Source organism: Vitis vinifera, chromosome 6, assembly GCF_030704535.1.
Source record: "Vitis vinifera cultivar Pinot Noir 40024 chromosome 6, ASM3070453v1".
In the NCBI taxonomy this organism is placed as follows: Eukaryota; Viridiplantae; Streptophyta; class Magnoliopsida; order Vitales; family Vitaceae; genus Vitis; species Vitis vinifera.
The window spans coordinates 5,889,405-5,907,469 of record NC_081810.1 but is presented as its reverse complement, the minus strand read 5'-3'; the positions used below and the strand labels follow the sequence as shown (position 1 = coordinate 5,907,469).

The 18,065-nt window shown below is 35.5% G+C and overlaps 3 protein-coding genes and 1 non-coding gene across 8 annotated transcripts; 1 reads left to right on the top strand and 3 right to left on the bottom strand.

The window, feature by feature from the left end:
• Positions 1 to 226: 226 nt before the first annotated feature.
• Positions 227 to 4,396, bottom strand: LOC100246644 (PGR5-like protein 1B, chloroplastic). Of its 4 annotated transcripts, none has more exons than XM_002280766.4 (7): positions 4,034 to 4,396; positions 3,437 to 3,499; positions 3,253 to 3,339; positions 2,395 to 2,632; positions 1,932 to 2,005; positions 1,638 to 1,736; positions 227 to 581 (listed from the first exon to the last, which is right to left on the bottom strand). In XM_002280766.4, the coding sequence occupies exons 1-7, from the start codon at positions 4,265 to 4,267 to the stop codon at positions 495 to 497; spliced, it is 882 nt and encodes a 293-aa protein (XP_002280802.1). In that variant the 5' UTR covers positions 4,268 to 4,396; the 3' UTR covers positions 227 to 494. The 4 variants fall into 4 exon arrangements, 3 of the variants coding, with proteins under 3 accessions (XP_002280802.1, XP_059593449.1, XP_019076265.1); XR_785961.3 differs by having other exon boundaries at positions 556 to 581; positions 1,638 to 1,749; positions 4,034 to 4,370; XM_059737466.1 differs by having other exon boundaries at positions 227 to 1,749; positions 4,034 to 4,370.
• Positions 4,397 to 5,395: 999 nt separating this feature from the next.
• TRNAG-UCC (transfer RNA glycine (anticodon UCC)) lies at positions 5,396 to 5,467 on the bottom strand. The gene has a single exon. It is a non-coding gene; the product is annotated as a tRNA-Gly (tRNA).
• Positions 5,468 to 6,481: 1,014 nt separating this feature from the next.
• Positions 6,482 to 8,917, bottom strand: LOC100241518 (xyloglucan galactosyltransferase KATAMARI1 homolog). Its single transcript, XM_010652705.3, has one exon. It carries the CDS (start codon positions 8,750 to 8,752, stop codon positions 6,530 to 6,532), a length of 2,223 nt encoding a protein of 740 aa, XP_010651007.2. The 5' UTR covers positions 8,753 to 8,917; the 3' UTR covers positions 6,482 to 6,529.
• Positions 8,918 to 12,591: 3,674 nt separating this feature from the next.
• Positions 12,592 to 17,163, top strand: LOC100241704 (RHOMBOID-like protein 1). 2 transcript variants are annotated; one of them, XR_785962.3, is made up of 7 exons: positions 12,592 to 13,173; positions 14,354 to 14,517; positions 15,105 to 15,268; positions 15,385 to 15,644; positions 16,279 to 16,405; positions 16,662 to 16,895; positions 17,009 to 17,163. XR_785962.3 is itself a non-coding variant. In XM_002283452.5 (6 exons), exons 1-6 carry the CDS (start codon positions 12,836 to 12,838, stop codon positions 16,782 to 16,784), a joined length of 1,176 nt encoding a protein of 391 aa, XP_002283488.1. In that variant the 5' UTR covers positions 12,592 to 12,835; the 3' UTR covers positions 16,785 to 17,163. The 2 variants fall into 2 exon arrangements, 1 of the variants encoding a protein (XP_002283488.1); XM_002283452.5 differs by having other exon boundaries at positions 16,662 to 17,163.
• The last annotated feature ends 902 nt before the right edge of the window (positions 17,164 to 18,065 follow it).

Here is an 18,065-nt window from a genome sequence, read left to right as displayed (position 1 = left end):
TCTGAGTTTATTTTCTCGGTGACACAAGTTCAACCAATATATATATCTGTGCATGTTCTTGTTTACTTATTTTTATTTTTCTAGATGTTTATTTTATTTTATTTTATTTTATTTATGCATCCCTTAATCTTCTTATTTCTATTTTTTTTTTCCTCCAAATGAGGGATAAGACTCTGCATAAGGGGTTGGGTAAAAATGAAGAGGTCCTGTGACAGTATTTGAGTCATGACAAAAATGATCCATGTAATATTTGAAAATAAAGAAAATGTTCTAACATAATAAGGTCTAACCGCAGGCGGTCCTTGGTTAATTTTCAGACCACCTTAAAAACACAAGAAGACATGCCTTCTCAAGTCGGTTGGTTTCCACGATTAACAATACAAGAATAGCCGCTGTCTGTAGACTTGTTACAAGTAACGTTATATTTAAATTTGACAAAAAGGAAGAAATAGGAAAGAATCATGCTAATCTACATGGAGCTTCACATGTATATCTTACATCCGTCTCCGGCGTTGGCCCCGCCCGCTTCTTGGAACAAGGTAAATACGGCCATAAACCCAACGTCTGCCTAGTGTTGATTGCTGCACAATGATATCACTCATGTGAAGTAAGCTTTATCCATTTCAAAATCAACACACTCGCAAAAGCAAAGAGATACAAGAAACATGACCAGAATATGTGCAGAAAGAAGAATGCATATTTTTGGAAGATGATTTTCATGAATGGATGTTGACCCTTGGAAAGCATTTACTTTTTTATTGCTTGAGCTAACTTTTGTAGAACTCAACAATAAGTTGATCCCCACCCCTGAAAAACCACAACTCGATCACCATTGAAATTGTTTAAAAAATTAAAAAAAACCACCCAGCAATGAATGAAACTTAGGCATACCCCAAGGCCCGCAAGAAAATATTGCAGGCCACAACATCAACACCATTGAAATTGTTTACATATTTCACAAAACCATCCAGCCTACCCACAGGCATGCAAGAAGATATTAGGCTAGATTCGCGAATAGGATTAACATACCTAGCTCTATTTCTGGCTAGATCTTAATCTTCCAGATCTTAGGGTTATATCTTGTGTAGATTATTTGGATGGTAAGAAACCAGAGGATGTCATCATGACAAGAAGTTCCATCTGGGATTTCTGTGATGCAGTTATTAACAAAATGTATGCTTTCTGCCCAAGCATTTTTCATTTCTAGGATTTCCATCATTAAACGGAGCTCGAACCTCAATCACCTATCCTTGGTGTGCCCTGGCACCTTCCAACCCACGACCCACACACCATATCCCATGGAAACATGTGTATATATATATATATATATAAAGAAAGAAAATAGAAAAGATGAGACCAAATGCATAAACTGGAAAAAAAGAGGACAATTTAACTCCAATAATACTTGCATCTTAAGAAACCCAGAATATAATAATGTGTTTCATTCAAACTTTCATGTAAAGACTAATGCTCATATAAAAGGCACTATTTTCCTAGAGGACTGTAATTCCCTCAAAATCTTTGAATGCTCATATAGAAGGCACTATCTTCCTTCTCAGCTTTTCATTAAAATGATATGAGCAAATAACATTTGGTTTGTGAAGCATGCAAATCCTGGTGTCGAAAAAAGGGATTACCTCAACCTTGGTGCTGAATTCTAAAGAGCTTTCACATACATGACAGTCTGCACTATGAGGGGAGCTATTAGGTTGACCTGATTTCACAAATGCAAATACCTGCAAGGAAATGCTATCTAAATAGATGAGGATGGATCATTGAAAGTTAACCATAATTTGATTTCATGGATAGAACTGAAAATTAGTTTGTGACACTTAAAGGGAACATCCCACCACTAATCCACCCAAAATAATAATAACTAAAAAAATAAGAAATTAAACAAATTGCATAAGCTAATATTTGCTGGGACCAACCTCCTCCCCACAATTTGGGCATGCCCCTTTTAGCGCCACCAAGTCATTCCTCCACAAGCCTTGAAGAACTCCAACTGCAAACATGGGTGCTCAAATTTCAGATTAAGATATAGGTATACACACAATTAAAAGTTAACATACGAGATAAAACCATTTTCTTCAAACAAGGGTAGAGTTTCTAAATAAAGGGTGTCAAAGCCATATCCCTAGTGATATTCCAATACACTACCAGCTAAAACATTATCAACTGTTTAGACAACCATGTATATGGAATCATTGCATTTTTCTTTCATTAGCAATTTAACATCATAGATAGTGTCACTTGTCAAGTAAGTGGTTAAGATTTTCAAATATGGCTTATGCCTTCAAGACTTTTTGATTTTATCATTTTATAACTTAAATTGGACAGACAACATGATTAGAAGGGTTCAAAGAAATACTTCTAAGGACATTGAATAATTACCAGAAGCTGAAGCAACTGGATAACCAATCACGGATCCCAATACCATGAAGAGAATGCCATTTGCCGTGGCAAGGAGCTGTAGTGCAGATGCTTGGCTGCTGTAGGAAAGTCCTGAATTGAATGCATCTTGATAAGCCTGGCCAACAGTGTAGATTATAGGCACAAGGCAGGCTGAACCACCAAAAGCAAGAAACAGGATCCAAATGCTTGCCAATGCGAAAACCTGTGAAGGATCTTCCTGCCCTACATCCATGTCACTCAATCTTCAAGTGGAGAAAAACCACTGCCCTATTCACTAACAAAAATATATTAAGCCCTCATGAACATCCGTGGAGATGTCACTGAGGTGTGTCCACAAAAATCTTTAAGAAAGAATGATCACTTATGGATAATTTTAGCTTTCTGTTTCTCGCACTAAAAACTAAGGATTGAAAGTAATTCAAAATGTATGATTTCTGACAAATGTGATCCTTCCCTCCAAAATATCCCCATTAAACTTCACATGAAAAATAGGTCATGCCAGCTCACCAAGAATATCACTTTAAACCATAAACTACACAACATTACTAAAGAAAAGCCTCATTGAGGAACATACAAAAAAATTTGATGTTTAACAAGAAGAGATTCTTCTGCAGATACACATCAAGACATGCTAATTTTTCAACCAAAATGCCAAGCTGACTGGGGTATATAGCCAAGCTGGCTGGTAGGTTTTTTTTTTTTTTTTTTTCTGGATTTTCAGCAATGGAAATCTAGTGGCTGGTTAAATTTGAGGATGGTAGAGTTGAGGGGAACAATTGTGCAGCAGTGGAGCCAACTTCACATCTATCCATACTGCCTGTTTTGAAATACAATTACCTCAGCATCCGCATATGTATAATGTTGCCTAAGGCTGCAACGAGGATACTTGAGAACAGATTTTGAACCATACCACCGTAGCTTCAACTGTTTCAATTGCATTCCACATATGAATTCATTTGGGCAAAAAACCAAGTCATAAATTAAATAAAAAAAAAATGAATTGGAGAACAAATGGAATTACCTCTACTCTATCAAACATGTCATCAACTATCAAAGGCTCACCACTGTAATACGCATCCCGTGCCTAATACATAAATAATTCGTCAATGATTTTTACCTAGGCTGCTCAACTCCAACAAATGACCATCAAAGAATGGAAAAGCTCAAAGTTGAATTTAAAACTAATCCCTGTATGGTTTTCTGAGAAAAGGTGGGAAAATAAAATAAATTGATATCCATGATTCCAATTTCCATGAAACAAAAACCTCCATTCAACTGCGCCTAGCATGGCTTACTACAATCGAGCTTTCATTCTTTTGATAACCAAAAACAACATTACTTACTCTAATTTCCCCCTTCTTTCTTAACAACCGAACAGATGGTAAGAAATTAAAATATTGAATCTTCCATTTGTCATTGTTTCCACTCAACTGAGCTCAAAACAACTGCTTCCTCGGTAGGGGTGACCTTATCACACTTTTAAAAACTATAACTCAAATTTATTATTCCTTTTCCTCATATTTCTAAGAAACCAAACAGATTACGTCGAGAAACCGAACACAAATGGAAGCCCTAACTGGAATCACGAGAGAAGTGGAAATTGAGGTGAGCGACGTACCTGACAATAGAGAGCTTCTAGGGTTTCTTTACTGGCGGTTTCAATGGGTCCGACGAATATGCAAGAAGGACCCTCGGCGAGAGCGAGGTCGTTGCGGTCATTACAGGTGGAGACGCCGTTGCTCTTGGCGGAGATTCGAACCATAAATGGAGCTCCGCTTCGGAAGGTTCTTGAAAGCTCGGTGATGGTGGAACCAATCACGTGAGGTGAGATGGAGGGGCTTGTGACGGCCATGAACGAGGACGAAACTCTAGCGAGGGTGCGGTCTAGAGGAGCTGATTTTACAGTTGAAATGTGGCGGTTTGGAGAAGAGCTCAGCCACAGGATTCGACAGCGGATTTGACGAAATTGCCCTCCGATATTAGTGCATCTCTTGTGGTGGCCTGATATTTCTTTTCTACTATTGGTCGTGGATTTAGTGCAATTTTAAAACAATAGCATATCAGAAATAATGGATTTAATTGAATTAAAAATACCAAAAATAATGACTCTAATAAAATTTAAAATTTGTTAGAAAGAACAACTTATTAAAATTACAAAAGATATCATTGATGGAGGACTTTTAAAAAGATAGGGGATAAGCTATAGGAAATACGAATTGTGAGAATAAAGAAGAAAGTCAATGATAATGATATAAGGAGAATCGAGCACCAACAAGCAACAAAGTTATGACTCTTAAGTAATAACCTCAAATCATTTATAGAAGGTTAAGAACTTTGTACGGTGAAATTGGAGTCCAATTAAACTAAGGTGGTGTTTGTATTTTTTGTTTTTTATTTAAAACAATTTATTTTCAGAATTTATGTTGTTTGTTTTTTTATTTTTTAATGACTTATTATAAACTTTTTATTAAATAAAAAAGGTCAAAATATGTAATTTTTTCTAAATAGAAAAAATAACATATTGATTTTTTTTACTTTTTAATACTTAATAAAAAATAAAATACCATAAAAACAAACAATCTAATATTTAACACTATTAAGTATAAAAGTTTTATTTAAAATTAAGTAAATATTTTTAATTGAATATATTTATCGTTTCCTAATGCATTGATAAGGACAAACTTGTCGGGTTGAATATTCAGCCAATGAGGACTCTTAAACTTGCAAGCAAGAGAAACCTAAATATGTTGCGTAATTCAACCTCTCATGTTAGTAGTAATATATGTCACTTGATTATGATTGTTCTATTGATAGGGACAAATCCTCTAATGATTATTTTCTTATTCTTTTTGTTCTTCAATAAGTGTATCATTTATTACATACACTTCAACAACTAAGACCCGTGATTAGTGATAAAATGGTTTCAACAAGTTTTCAACAACTAATATATATGGATGAACCAAAAGAAGCCAGCAAAAAATGCGTTTGCCGGGAGTCGAACCCGGGTCTATTGCTTGGAAGGCAATTATCCTAACCGTTGGACTACAAACGCCTGTGCTTTACAGCTGATTCACATTTATATATCAATTAATTGGTTTCCTCCGGTTCCCCCAAAACCTAAATTCTGCCCAATAAAAACACTTGTACATATTCTTCTGGAATTGTGGCATCCATGATTCCATGACCTTCTCAATCAAACATTCAATTTGTTAAATTTGAACATATTGTCATGGTTAACCGATGTCTTGGAAAAGCCTAACTGAAATATACATCTCTATGCTCATAAAGTAAATGAAGCTCATCACTGCACTTGATGGACAGATTTTCATGAAATCTCTACCTCCTCCTGTGGCATGCATTATAGTCTTCCCAGTTGACTAGCATAATTAGGCAGATCAAAGTTTTGATATAGGTTTTAAAATAATGGCGATTCTGAAATCCCACTCCTTGCATAGATCAATTAACAAAGTGAGCCATCTCGCTGCCAAGAAAACAGGGGAAAGCAATACCCATTTTCCTTCATTTTGAAGGATCTTGGAAACTGACATTTAGAATATAGCTCATTGGGTTATGGCACATGAGGTTTTGGGACCATTTCACTAGCTCAAGAAATGTAAAGTTACGAAAGAATAAAAATAATGGGTTTCTGTGAGTTCAACTCTTTCTTGCATGCAACTGTAAACTACATTGATCCATTTTCTTGCCTAGAAAATGGGAAGAATCTGAGATTCATACTGTAGCTAAAAAAGTGTTGGTATTCTGAGATTAAAATCAAAACCATAAAAGGTTGTGAGTTCAATCTCTTCATTTTGAATACTATTATTACTGTGATTGTGAATTTGAAAGGTTTGAAGATGAGATGGGCCAGTACACATCATACAACTGGTTTATGTATCACTACATTATGCTGCTTTCCACTACCATTTCTAGGAGCTTTTCCCACACACCAAGCAGAACTTAGCACATAAAAGATTTAAAACTAGTATCAACAATCCATTAATGGAAGTTCAAAAAAAGAAAAAAGGAACAAAAAAAGGTGAATGAACATTAACTACTACAGCTCTCTACAACTACAATGAAAAAGTTGAATTTGTTTGTTGTTCTGTTTCCTAGCTTAAAAGTTGGCATTTGCTTTATCAAAGAAAGGATCCCATTCATGTTTAGCAGAGTCTGTCCCCAACAAAGAATACTTCCAAGACATCTCTTCATCAAAAGCAAAACTAGAATTCCTCCCTTCCCTCATATCCCTCCTCACTGTCTCTACTCTCTCAAGAACTGCCTTTACTGCTATGTCAAATGCGTCCTCAAGGGTCTCTAGCCTAGACTTTGGATTTGCATATATTACTTTAGGAATCAACCTTATGACCTCCTCTCTCATGGCCACTACTTCCTCTCTTGGAATTCGATGCAGTATCTTCTCGATGCTGACATTCCCACTTTTGATGCTGTTGCCTGGTATGAACACTGAGTACTTCGTGTAGTTCTTGGGTAAGTGCCATAAATATTGGACATAAGCAGACCCTGGGTGGAAGAAAACTGGTATGCATCCTGCTAGTATGGAATCAAAGACTGACCGCCTGGTGTATGAGTCCCCTGGGGGCTGCAGGCAGAAAACAGAACTTTGAAACATTTTCATCACATTAACCGGAGTGTGGCACTTGCTTCCAACAAGTCCACATTCTAGCAACTTGCATTTCCTCCTTGAGGCAGAACACTGGTCGATAATCTGATTGCGTATGGAGTCTGGAAGGTTGGGTCGTGGGGCGCCTGCGAAGGAAAACAGGAACCGCCTTCTCTGCCTCCTCATTCTGTTCTGCCACTGGAACACCTCATTGTCATTGGAAGGATGGAAGTATGTCGGGTATGGTACCGCAAAATCATTTCTGTGCCAAGGACTTGATTCTATTGTCAACATTGTCATGTTCTTGAATGTAGGCAAATACATTAGGCCGTTACCCCATTGAGATAAAATATTAGTTTGCCTCCTGAAATCCCAAGAAATCCTCCCTGCTACAGCAAAGTGATTTCTCCCCCACATAACCTTCCACTCGGGTTGTTCTGCAAGCCACTTGCTCAGATCAGTAGAAGCAGTATCTTTCAACTCCTTGCCATACCAGAGGTAGCGAGCAACATCAAGCCCAGCATAGAATGGTACAAAAATTGCAGAAGCCAGAGATGAGTCATTTGTTAAGCAATCGTACTGCTTCATCCTGTTATGAAAAACGACTTCTAATGAGAACTGATTTGTTCCAAACCAACCAGTGTTGGAAAAAGCCCTCTCTGAATTGCTAAGCCGTGGACCCAGCCCCATATTTGACAAGTAAAGGCACATATCAGTCCATGCGCTAAGTGACTGGCAGTTCTTGAGCATGTCTTCATTGAATCTACTTGGGAGATCATGAATGTAAACGTATCGACCCGAGCAAGAATCAGATTCGATTACTTCACCTTTGTCTCCACTGCCCTGTTTGATATCTGTTCCAGTCTCTACACTGGGAACTGTATTGCCTTGTTCAACTCCATTCTCCTTAACAACTTCATCAACAACTGGTTCTTGCTTATTACCTGCAACCATTGATCCATTATTGGGCTGCATTGCCTGAATTCTGTCACCTTGTTTGTCCCCATTCTTCTTAACAACTTCATCAACAACTGGTCCTCGCTCATTCTCTGTAATCATTGCTCCATTATTGGGCTGCATTGCCTGAATTCTACCACCTTCTTTAACTCCATTCTCATCAATAGTTTCACCAACAACCGGTTCTTGCTGCTTCTCCATCGCCATTGCTCCATTATTGGGCTTCACTTCCTGAATTCCGACAACTGGTTCTCGCTCATTCTCTGTGGCCATTGCTCTATCACTGGGTCGCACTTTCTGTTCAACACTGATTCTTCCATTCTCAGTCATAACTTCATCAACAACTGATTCTTCCTCATTCTCTGTCACCACTGCTAGATGATCGGGCTGTACATCTTTCTCAGAAACTGATATTTGATCAGTGTCTCCAATCTGATCACCCTCAACCTGTAATCCATCAATAGTATTCCCCCCATTTATCGATTCATTAACATCTATAGGCTTGGCAGTGACAGGCAATATACTAATGCTCTCATTGGAGACATGGAGAGAAGAATCAATATCATTAGAATCATTGTTAACTGACAAAACGATTCCATTCTTTCCATCAAGTTTAGCCAGATAATGCAGGTAAAGCCATAACATCCAGGAAAGAAAGCAGGCAAAGGCAACAAACCAGAGATGATTTCGGTACTTGCCAATGGTTGATCTCGAGCATGGCATTCTCTTGAAGGTCATTGGTTTCCTGGAAAATCTCATACCAAAGAAATCTTCAGTACAAGAGATGGTGCAAAAGGGGAGTACAGTCTCATGCTAGACACAAAAAAAGAAGAATCAAAAGGGTGTGTGCAGAGCAAGAAAAGGAATTGGGATCTGGGGTTTAAGAATTTGCGGAAGGCAACATGGGAATTGCTTGAAAAGTGATACAGGGATTGCTTGGATTGTTGGAAAGTGGCTAGAAAAAGCTTGTTTTATAGGAAAATGGTTAATGGAAACGTTGAATCATTCAAGCCCATAGGCCTATTATGGCACTTCTAAATATTACCTAATGGGAATCAATTTGTGTGATTACCATTCTATCCTTGTCGATCAACTTAGGAGAGTCTTGGCCTGCCACTGCTAACTCCTTATTACCTTAATCACGGACTTCAGTTTCAATCCCATTAAGGGCGTGTTTGTCTCAATTGTATTAGGAGTTCATTGCCAACATTTTTGGATCAAGAGGAGGTTTAACTTCAAAATTCCTGAAATGATCTTATTTTTAATTCATTAAAAAGATCAGTACATTTTAATGATGAAAAATGTCAACAATAACGGGATTATACAAAGCCAACAACCGTAATCTTTCTTTAATCTAATAACATTTTATTTTTAAGAATTTTTTTTATTTAATTTACTTGTACCTTCTCTGAACTTTCCAATTATAAGTGACAAACCATAGGACAAGCATACGGCTTATTATCATATAGACTATAAAGATGATGTCATGTATGCATAGGTTAACAAAATAAACCAAGAAGTTGACATAGGGATTGTAAAAATTAAATTTATTTATATTTTTATTTGAAATGTTTTTAGAAAAATTGTCTTCGACAAATGACTCACATCTAAGTCAAGTTTCATAGCTTTGGGTTTGCTATCTTGATGAGAAATTTCCTACCGAAAGGGAAAGGTCCTTTCCTTTTAGGCTGGTTATGGGGAGGAGAGATTTGAACCCCCAACACTTTGATTCATAGCTACGTGCTCTAACCCTTTGAGTCATAAGGCCCACCCCATCTCCATTGGATCTATTCTTGGATGTGCCCTCCAAAAATCCCTAGACATTTCAAGTTTAAAAGATGTGAAAGCATGTTTTTCTATATGACTATAAGAAAAAATTTGTAAGTTATTTTTTAACATTATAAGTGATTTTTCAAAATTTTAATAATATTTTTTAAAATTTGTTAAACACTTAATTTTGTTTTTTTAAACAATAAAAACGTTTTCTATAACCACTGTTAAACGATATTAACTCACTTCAACAACATCATCTTATCATATTGCTGAAGGAATGGAGGGTGATGCGTCATTATCATTCATTTTCTCATTTTGTCATTACAATCCATGAATTTATGAATTCATGAATTAGTGATGGGCTTTAATCTTTTGATATTTTAAGCCCTCTTGAATTTTGTCACGTGCCATGCCTGCCCTGCAAACTACTTATTATATGAATTATGATTTATTTATATATTAGGCAAAGTTCTATTTATTATTATTTGTTAGGAACGAATAAGGGAGTGAGCATCCTTCCATGGCTTAACTTTGTTCCCAAATATGGTAATTATTATATTCTTCTCAAATTAAAGAATCAAAATATAGTATCATAAAATCATGACAATATCTTAAAGTGAAGGAATTGTTTGGGCTTAATGGTATATTTTGATTAAGAATCACTTTTGAAGGGGGTTAAGTACTTTCCAATATTTCCAAACATTTTTTATATAAAAATTAGGAAATTAAGCGTTTGATAAATTTGTGAAAATTAATTTAAAAAATCTAAATAATTATTTGAAGTAGTTTCTAAAAATCATTTAATAAATGATTTTTTCAAAATTTTATTATTATATAATACATTACCAAAAAATTTATATATCATTTTTTTTAGTTTATATAAAAATATTAAGTAATTTAAAAAAAATGAAAGTTTTTTTTAAGGTTATTAATAACAATATTTTTTTAGCTTAAAGGGTTGGTTTATTACCATGGATTCTATAAAAAAAAATATTACTTTTAATTTGAATTGAAAAAAAAAAATCAACTGCATAAAGGATATAAAAAATTCTAATAAATATTTTATTTCATACATAAAAATAATAATTAATTAATTAAATTATTGTAATAATTAAAAATAAATTCTCAGTTTTTTTTTTATAAAAAAAATCAATTAAATTCATTTCATTTTTATATTTTTATTGAATTCAACTAAACATATTTATAATAATAATTTCTTTTTTATTTTAGGGAACAATATCAAATATAAATATCAACATATATTATACATCAATAATAAAAATTTCAACTAATATTTAATATCATGCACCGTAATATTTTTTTTTTTTTTTTAAAATGATTCATTTATTAAGAACTTGGAAAATCGATAATTAATTTTAAATATAAAAAATTAGATTCAAAATATTAAATTATTTAGAAAAAGAAATAATATAATTTATGGTAATAAATGGACAAATTAATATTTAATATTGTCATTAATCACGATAACTCCCCTTTTGTTTAATATTATTCAACTGGTAAGAACCCATAAGTCTCCCTCAAAAATAATTTTCTTACGATATTGCCTTTTTGACCGCAGGAGAAGAGTGCTGCTGAAACACTTCTTCAAGCCTTCAAGGAACCTTCTACTCGGTGGCCAGCCGGCCCAGCCTACTCCAAAGACAGAATTATTTAATCTGAAAGTTGAAAGCAGTCACAGTCGAAACTCTGGTTTTGGAATTTGGTGAGTTTTGCTTATTGACCCAAAGTCCACTCTCCGACGTCTTCATTACAAACCAAACTGGGCCTTCAGTCTTCAGGTTCCCTTGCAAGTAATTTTCATGTCCTCTCTTCCTTAGAAGGACAGCATCCTCACTTCCGGAAGGCATAGCGGTAACGTAATCCATCGACCTCCTTTCAGCCATTCGTAAAACCATTCATATGCATTGAACATGAATAACTTTTTGGGTTCAGAATTGAAGGCATGTGAAATGGTAGGAAAATGTCTCAGTCTACGTAGAAAATAGTACACATATGTGTCTTTTGTCGTCGACATTACACGTTTAGCTTCTTCTTTCTGAACTTGTTAATTTAACCCACTTTGAAAGCATATGCTCCCTTACCACCCTTGTATCCATTTGCTAACGGGTCACAGTCGTGGAAGGTTTTCGACCATTACACCCACATTTTCTAACTTGGGAAAATTCGGCTCAATTTGTTTAATAATCATCATTTGCTTCATTCTTTTTAATAATGATTTTATTTTATAATAAGCCAAACTGCAGCTTCCAAAATGGTCCGACCGTCCCCACTCGATATCTATTTTTTAAAAATTGATGTTAAATAATAGAAGCTATTTTTTTAATAGACATGTTTTCAATGTCTCAATTTTTATGCTAGATTTCCAATAATAATATTTTATTTAAATTCCAACAGGTCAAGTCGTCTACGTGGATGAAAGAGAAGTATCCACCCGCAAATGATTTAATCATAGACGGTAGACTAATTTAAAATGAATAAGTAAATTTACGAGTCAGATATCATCACTCATTTCAAAGATCTACAGCTCCAATCTGTTCCGGACACGGAGGCAAAAGCACGACAAAGCGGGCCACCATCATCATATCTAGCTGTTCTAAAGGACAACATAAAACGACGATGTTTCACGATGCACCACTTCAGAATCACCACCTACGCGCCTCGCGGCGGAACTGACGCACATCAGCGGGCTTTTTCCACGTGGCAGCGAAGTGTTTTCAAGCGAGGCGAGATCGCGTGGGAGCGTAAAGATGAGATTAGAGAATAATGAAGTTGATGTAGAGAAGGGTACAGGGAATCCGTGTGAAATCAGAAACAGAATAAAAACTAAACTCAGGAAAACAAACACAAATCCAAACACCGAATGGAGAAAAAATGAGTCGCGAATGCGAAAGAGGCAGCACATTCACAGTTGTTTGAACCAACCTCAAAACCCTAATTCTGTCTCTAAAATCCTTTCTGTTTCTCTCTCTACAACCCGATCTTCTGAATTCAGATCGGGAAAATGGAGGCTCTGAGGTAGAAGTCGTGATCCGAATTTGAGCGGTCACGATGGGGTCGGACCCACCGTCGTCGAATATCGAGATTAAAATTCACCCTCGACGGCAAGACAACGTGGTTCATCCTGCGGTGCCCTCGCCGATGGGGATTCCGGCAGCCTCGGCACCGCCGCGGCAGCAGCAGCATTTGTTTAGCGAGTTCAGGCCGTTCAAAAGGTGGTTTCCGTGGATGGTGCCGACGTTTGTCGTGGCCAACATTGCCATGTTCTTGATCACTATGTTCATTAACAATTGTCCCAAGAACTCAGTCTCTTGCGTCGCTGATTTCTTGGGGAGGTTTTCGTTTCAGCCACTCAAGGAGAATCCACTACTCGGCCCGTCTTCGTCCACGTGAGTTTTCTTTTTGGTTTTCTCTTGTCTCTGTTTGGTAGCCAGGAAATTGGTGGAAACGAAAAGGAAAGAAAAGGAAAAAGGATTGGGAATTTTGCAACACCCATTTCAATTTTATCCATAATATAAAGTTCCAAAAAATTTCAACCTTTTTCATTAAGGTTTCGGAGCTACCAAACGGGCTATTATTTATTTGATTTATGGGAGTTCTATTGGAAGTCGTTGTGTGAACAATGAATTTTATTATTCTGATGGAAAAATTGTTTTTGTGAATTGTGATTACCGTTTTTAAGATAGCTCAATGTGAAACAGCTTTTCAAACTAAAATTTTTGAGGGATGTTTTGTGTGGCTAATGTTGAATTTTGGTCCTTGGGTGGTAATTTGTGTTTGATTCAACATTTAAATGAAGAAATGTAGAGAAGAAGAACTTTATTTATGTATAATCTAGATGGTTGATTTAATACTTCGTCCAGCATTTTATTTGCTCCTCCCTTATTGTTGACTTTCAATTCTCAAGTGACAAACATGGAAAGCACTCTGTGATGCCACTGTTCTTCCTGTTACTGCGCCTCAACAGACATGCTTCAATACTATTTTAAGTTCTTACATTATTCAACATGTGTACATGAAGTGATGTGTTTTTAGTTTCTCAATTCGGGGAATGGGGGTGTCTTATGGAAGGATTATGCATGTGTGTTACAACTAAGCTAGTGAATGTGAACCTTGTGTGAAAATGTTTTACAAGTAGAGCACTACATTAAGAAATGCAAGAAAAGAAGGGGGTGCAGGCCAGTTGGCCTGATAGCTCTGAACACTTGGAATAAAGCAGCCCACATTACTGCCTTACCCATACTGGAAATCTTCCAGGTTTGCTGTACAATAACACTTCAATAGGCCTGTTCATCACCCAGCTTGCACCACCAATTCAAAGCTCCAGAACTCTTACACCACTAAACTAAGCAACAAGAAATTGTCCCCCATCTCCAACAACCTTTCTACATACAACACTAATCAATGTGAACCTTATTTCTACATTCTGAAGCATGCAATTTTTATCTTGATTACTACTAATAGTAGGAATGTCACATGGAGCAATCTTCTGTTTAAATTATTACGAAGATGTGAGAATAGTTGCATGAAGGGATGATATCTAACCTACAATTCTCTGCTTTTGTCCAGCCTAGAGAAGATGGGTGCTCTAGAAGTGTCTAAGGTGGTCCATAGACATCAGGTTTGGCGTCTGATCTCTTGTATATGGCTACATGCTGGGGTGTTCCATGTACTTGCCAATATGTTGAGTCTTGTATTTATTGGAATTCGGCTAGAGCAAGAATTTGGGTTTGGTATGTGCTAAACTTTGCCAACTTCATCTTATTATGTATCAGCTCTCAAATTTTCAAAATCCTCCTATGAGCAGCATAACACACATCATTTAATGGTTATAATTTCAAAGAAGTTGAAATACACAAGCCAAAGACGTTAACAGAGAGACAAATGCATCTTAGGGATCCATATTTCAAATCTTAATAATATATTGATCTTATTGGGTTGGTAAGAAGTTATATTTTGCTTGTTTGATACCTATCAAAATATATACATATATATATATTGCTTGTTTGATGTTCAAATTGGAGACACAAAACACTAGGCTTAGTCAGATCAGGTGTACTCAGATTCAATACCTATCTCTTTCCACAACTGATTTGACATGATATCACCCAGCAAACAAATTCTGCCTCAAGAAATCAGAAATGTATTAAAGACAACATTTTTTTTCTTGATAAGCTAAAAAACTCTACTAAAAAGCATACATAATATCGGAAAAATTGTCTCTGACCTTGTCAGAAAAGCTGTATAATTTCTTAAAAAGGAAGAAATAATCTCACCTTTGTCCTTTGAAACTCTAATTTATTTTGGTCTGGTCCCACAGTGAGAATTGGGTTGCTATATGTGGTATCTGGTTTTGGTGGGAGTATGTTGTCATCACTTTTTATCCAATCAAGTATCTCTGTTGGTGCTTCTGGTGCACTCTTTGGTTTACTTGGAGGGATGCTTTCAGAACTCATCACAAATTGGACAATATATGCAAATAAGGTACTTAATAACTGCTCTCAATGACTTGAGGTTCCTTTTGAAAATTTCATTTCTTTGGAGTTAGCTACTTATGGGGGCCTATATCTCACAGTTTCAGTTATTTTTTTAATGCTCAGTTTGCAGCATTATTGACTCTCATTCTCATCATCATAGTCAATCTAGCAGTGGGGATCCTCCCACATGTGGACAACTTTGCTCATATTGGAGGATTTGTTTCTGGCTTTCTTCTTGGATTTGTGTTTTTGATTCGCCCCCAGTTTGGATGGGTTAGCCAAAGAAATGCTTCTCCTGGACATATTGCACCTTCGGTCAAACCTAAACACAAGATGTATCAGTATGTACTGTGGGTTATGTCTCTGATACTTCTAACAGTTGGGTAAGTCCCTGGAAATCCTTTTAAGCTATTTGAACTCAAATAATGAGTTCCCTTGAGAGAACCTTAGATTAAATGATATTTTGATCTTCACTACAGGGTTAGTTCTTGTCTTTTGGTTATTATATTGATATTATTTGAACCCTTATACAAGTTCCAAAAGAAAATATCCCATGGCACACTCGTCTTAATTCATTTAGACAATTCAATGTATTTTTTAAGTAGCTTTTCCTCTTAAAGGTGAATTCTTTTTTTATTTAGATGTTCATGCATGGTTTTAACTTTTGTGAATCCATTCCAACTCTGGAATATGAACAAGTTTAAGCTGAAAAGTTCAGGTTTTGCACTTTGTATAACAATATTTAGACATTTTATTTTTTAACTTCCACGAACTACTCCCTTCCATTGACTGGATTCTAACCTGAAGTTGAAGCGTCAAAACATGCTCACATGACTGCATTAAAACCTGAATCTCCTCTGGTTATTTTTTTCAGTGCTTTGCTTGCTAAACTTTGCTGTTTTGTATTTAGAGTCTCCCTTTGAAGGAGATTAAGAGTCTACTACACAAAAGAGATCATATGTACCTGGCATCATTAATCAGCGAGTTCTCTGAACCAAAGTTATGTACTTGTTGCAGATTTACTGTTGGCATGGTTATGCTCCTCCGAGGGGTTAGTGGGAATGACCAATGCTCCTGGTGCCATTACTTAAGCTGTGTCCCAACCTCTAAATGGAGCTGTAAATCGCAACAAGTCTATTGTGAGGTAACTGATGTTTCTTTTCTTTTTCTCTTGCATACTTTCCACCAATCATTCCTGGATAAACTTCTCTATTTATGAAGCAACCTGAAATAATGGAAAAATGAGAGACAAAAGGGGATCACCAGTGAAAAATTCTTTGATACCTGTACTGCAATCTGAGTCTGCTTAAATGAGTTTTTCTGCTGGGTCTCACAGATAACATAACAAAAGATCTCAGTCTGTGTGTTTAACTAAGTTTGTACCCAAAAATGCTTTGCAGTCCACCACAATCGGAAACCAGCTGAACTTGACATGCCTGAGCAATGGGAGAAGCAACATTTATTTATTGCCTGATGACAACACTTCCCAGGTTCAGCAGCTATGTTCTCAGCTTTGCAATTGATGTACTCTCATATACATACAGGAAACGATAGAAGATTTCTTGAAGCATACGATTCAGTGCATATGATCCATCCGCACATCTGCAGAGAATGTCATCATATGTTTTTACCAAGTAATTGTTATAATCGTTATTTCTACAATCCATGTAATCTTCTTTCTGTTGTTGGTGGTTCTGTAGTTTCCAGGAGGGGGGTATTTCTAATGCAATTCACTTTTATTGACCAGCAACTGCAGCTAAAATAGCTTGTGGCGTAAACTTCTTTGGAAGATACAGAGCGGTTGAATTCTTGTTGCTGTTCTTTTTGTCACTCCACCTCTTTGAATTAGACATTCAATGTTTTCGCCTAAATCCATGGTTCTTCTCTAGGGTATTGATTTTTTGGTTTGGTGTTTTCAATTCTCCCTTCCTCTTCCTTGCTAACACCAACTTTGCAACCATGCCCTTCATAGGGCTGCAAACATGACTTTGCTTGAGTCATGCCCAACCCAAATCCTAAATCCACGGCACAAATTTGGGTCATGTTTGGGTTGAGGATATCTCCTTTAGCGTTTGTTTGGAACCTTTGGATATATTTTTATTTTCAATTTAAAAAAAAATAAAAAATAGAAATAATTTTAATATAAAATATAAGAACTCTTCGAGATTTATATTGAAATTGTGAGAGTTTTTAAAAACCAAAAAAAATTGAGGTATTAGAAAAACTTTTAGTCTCAAATTTTTAAAAAAAAATTAATTAATTTTTAAAGATATAATGTAAGTCTATATTTTTTATTTTTTATTTTTTATTTTATGTATAAAAGTTTCTAGTTTGAAAAATAACATTGTAAACAAAATCTTATCAATTTAATATTTTTATTGAGTATAAGAAAGTTATGTTTAGTTACTTATAATATCTTACATTATAACTTATGAATTATGATAGGGATATATTGTTTTCATCTTTATTATATTTAGTGTGAATTAAAGAAAATAAAGTAAATGAAATTTCAAGTTGAAATTAAAACTACATTTGTCGTCATTATTAACATAATAGTGCCCTTTTAACTTATATTGGCATCATTTATTTCCTTATATAAAAGTATGATTATCTTAATTTTGTTTTTATTTCAAAATTTTATGTTTTTTATTAAAATATTTGAATTATTATTTAGATTTGTTATTTTAAAAAAAAAAACTAATTTTTTAGGATTAATTGATTAACTATGAAATTGTTGTAAGAAGATTACAAAATAATTATATAACTAACCAAAAGTGGTTAGTTATAGTGCCCTTTTAACCAAA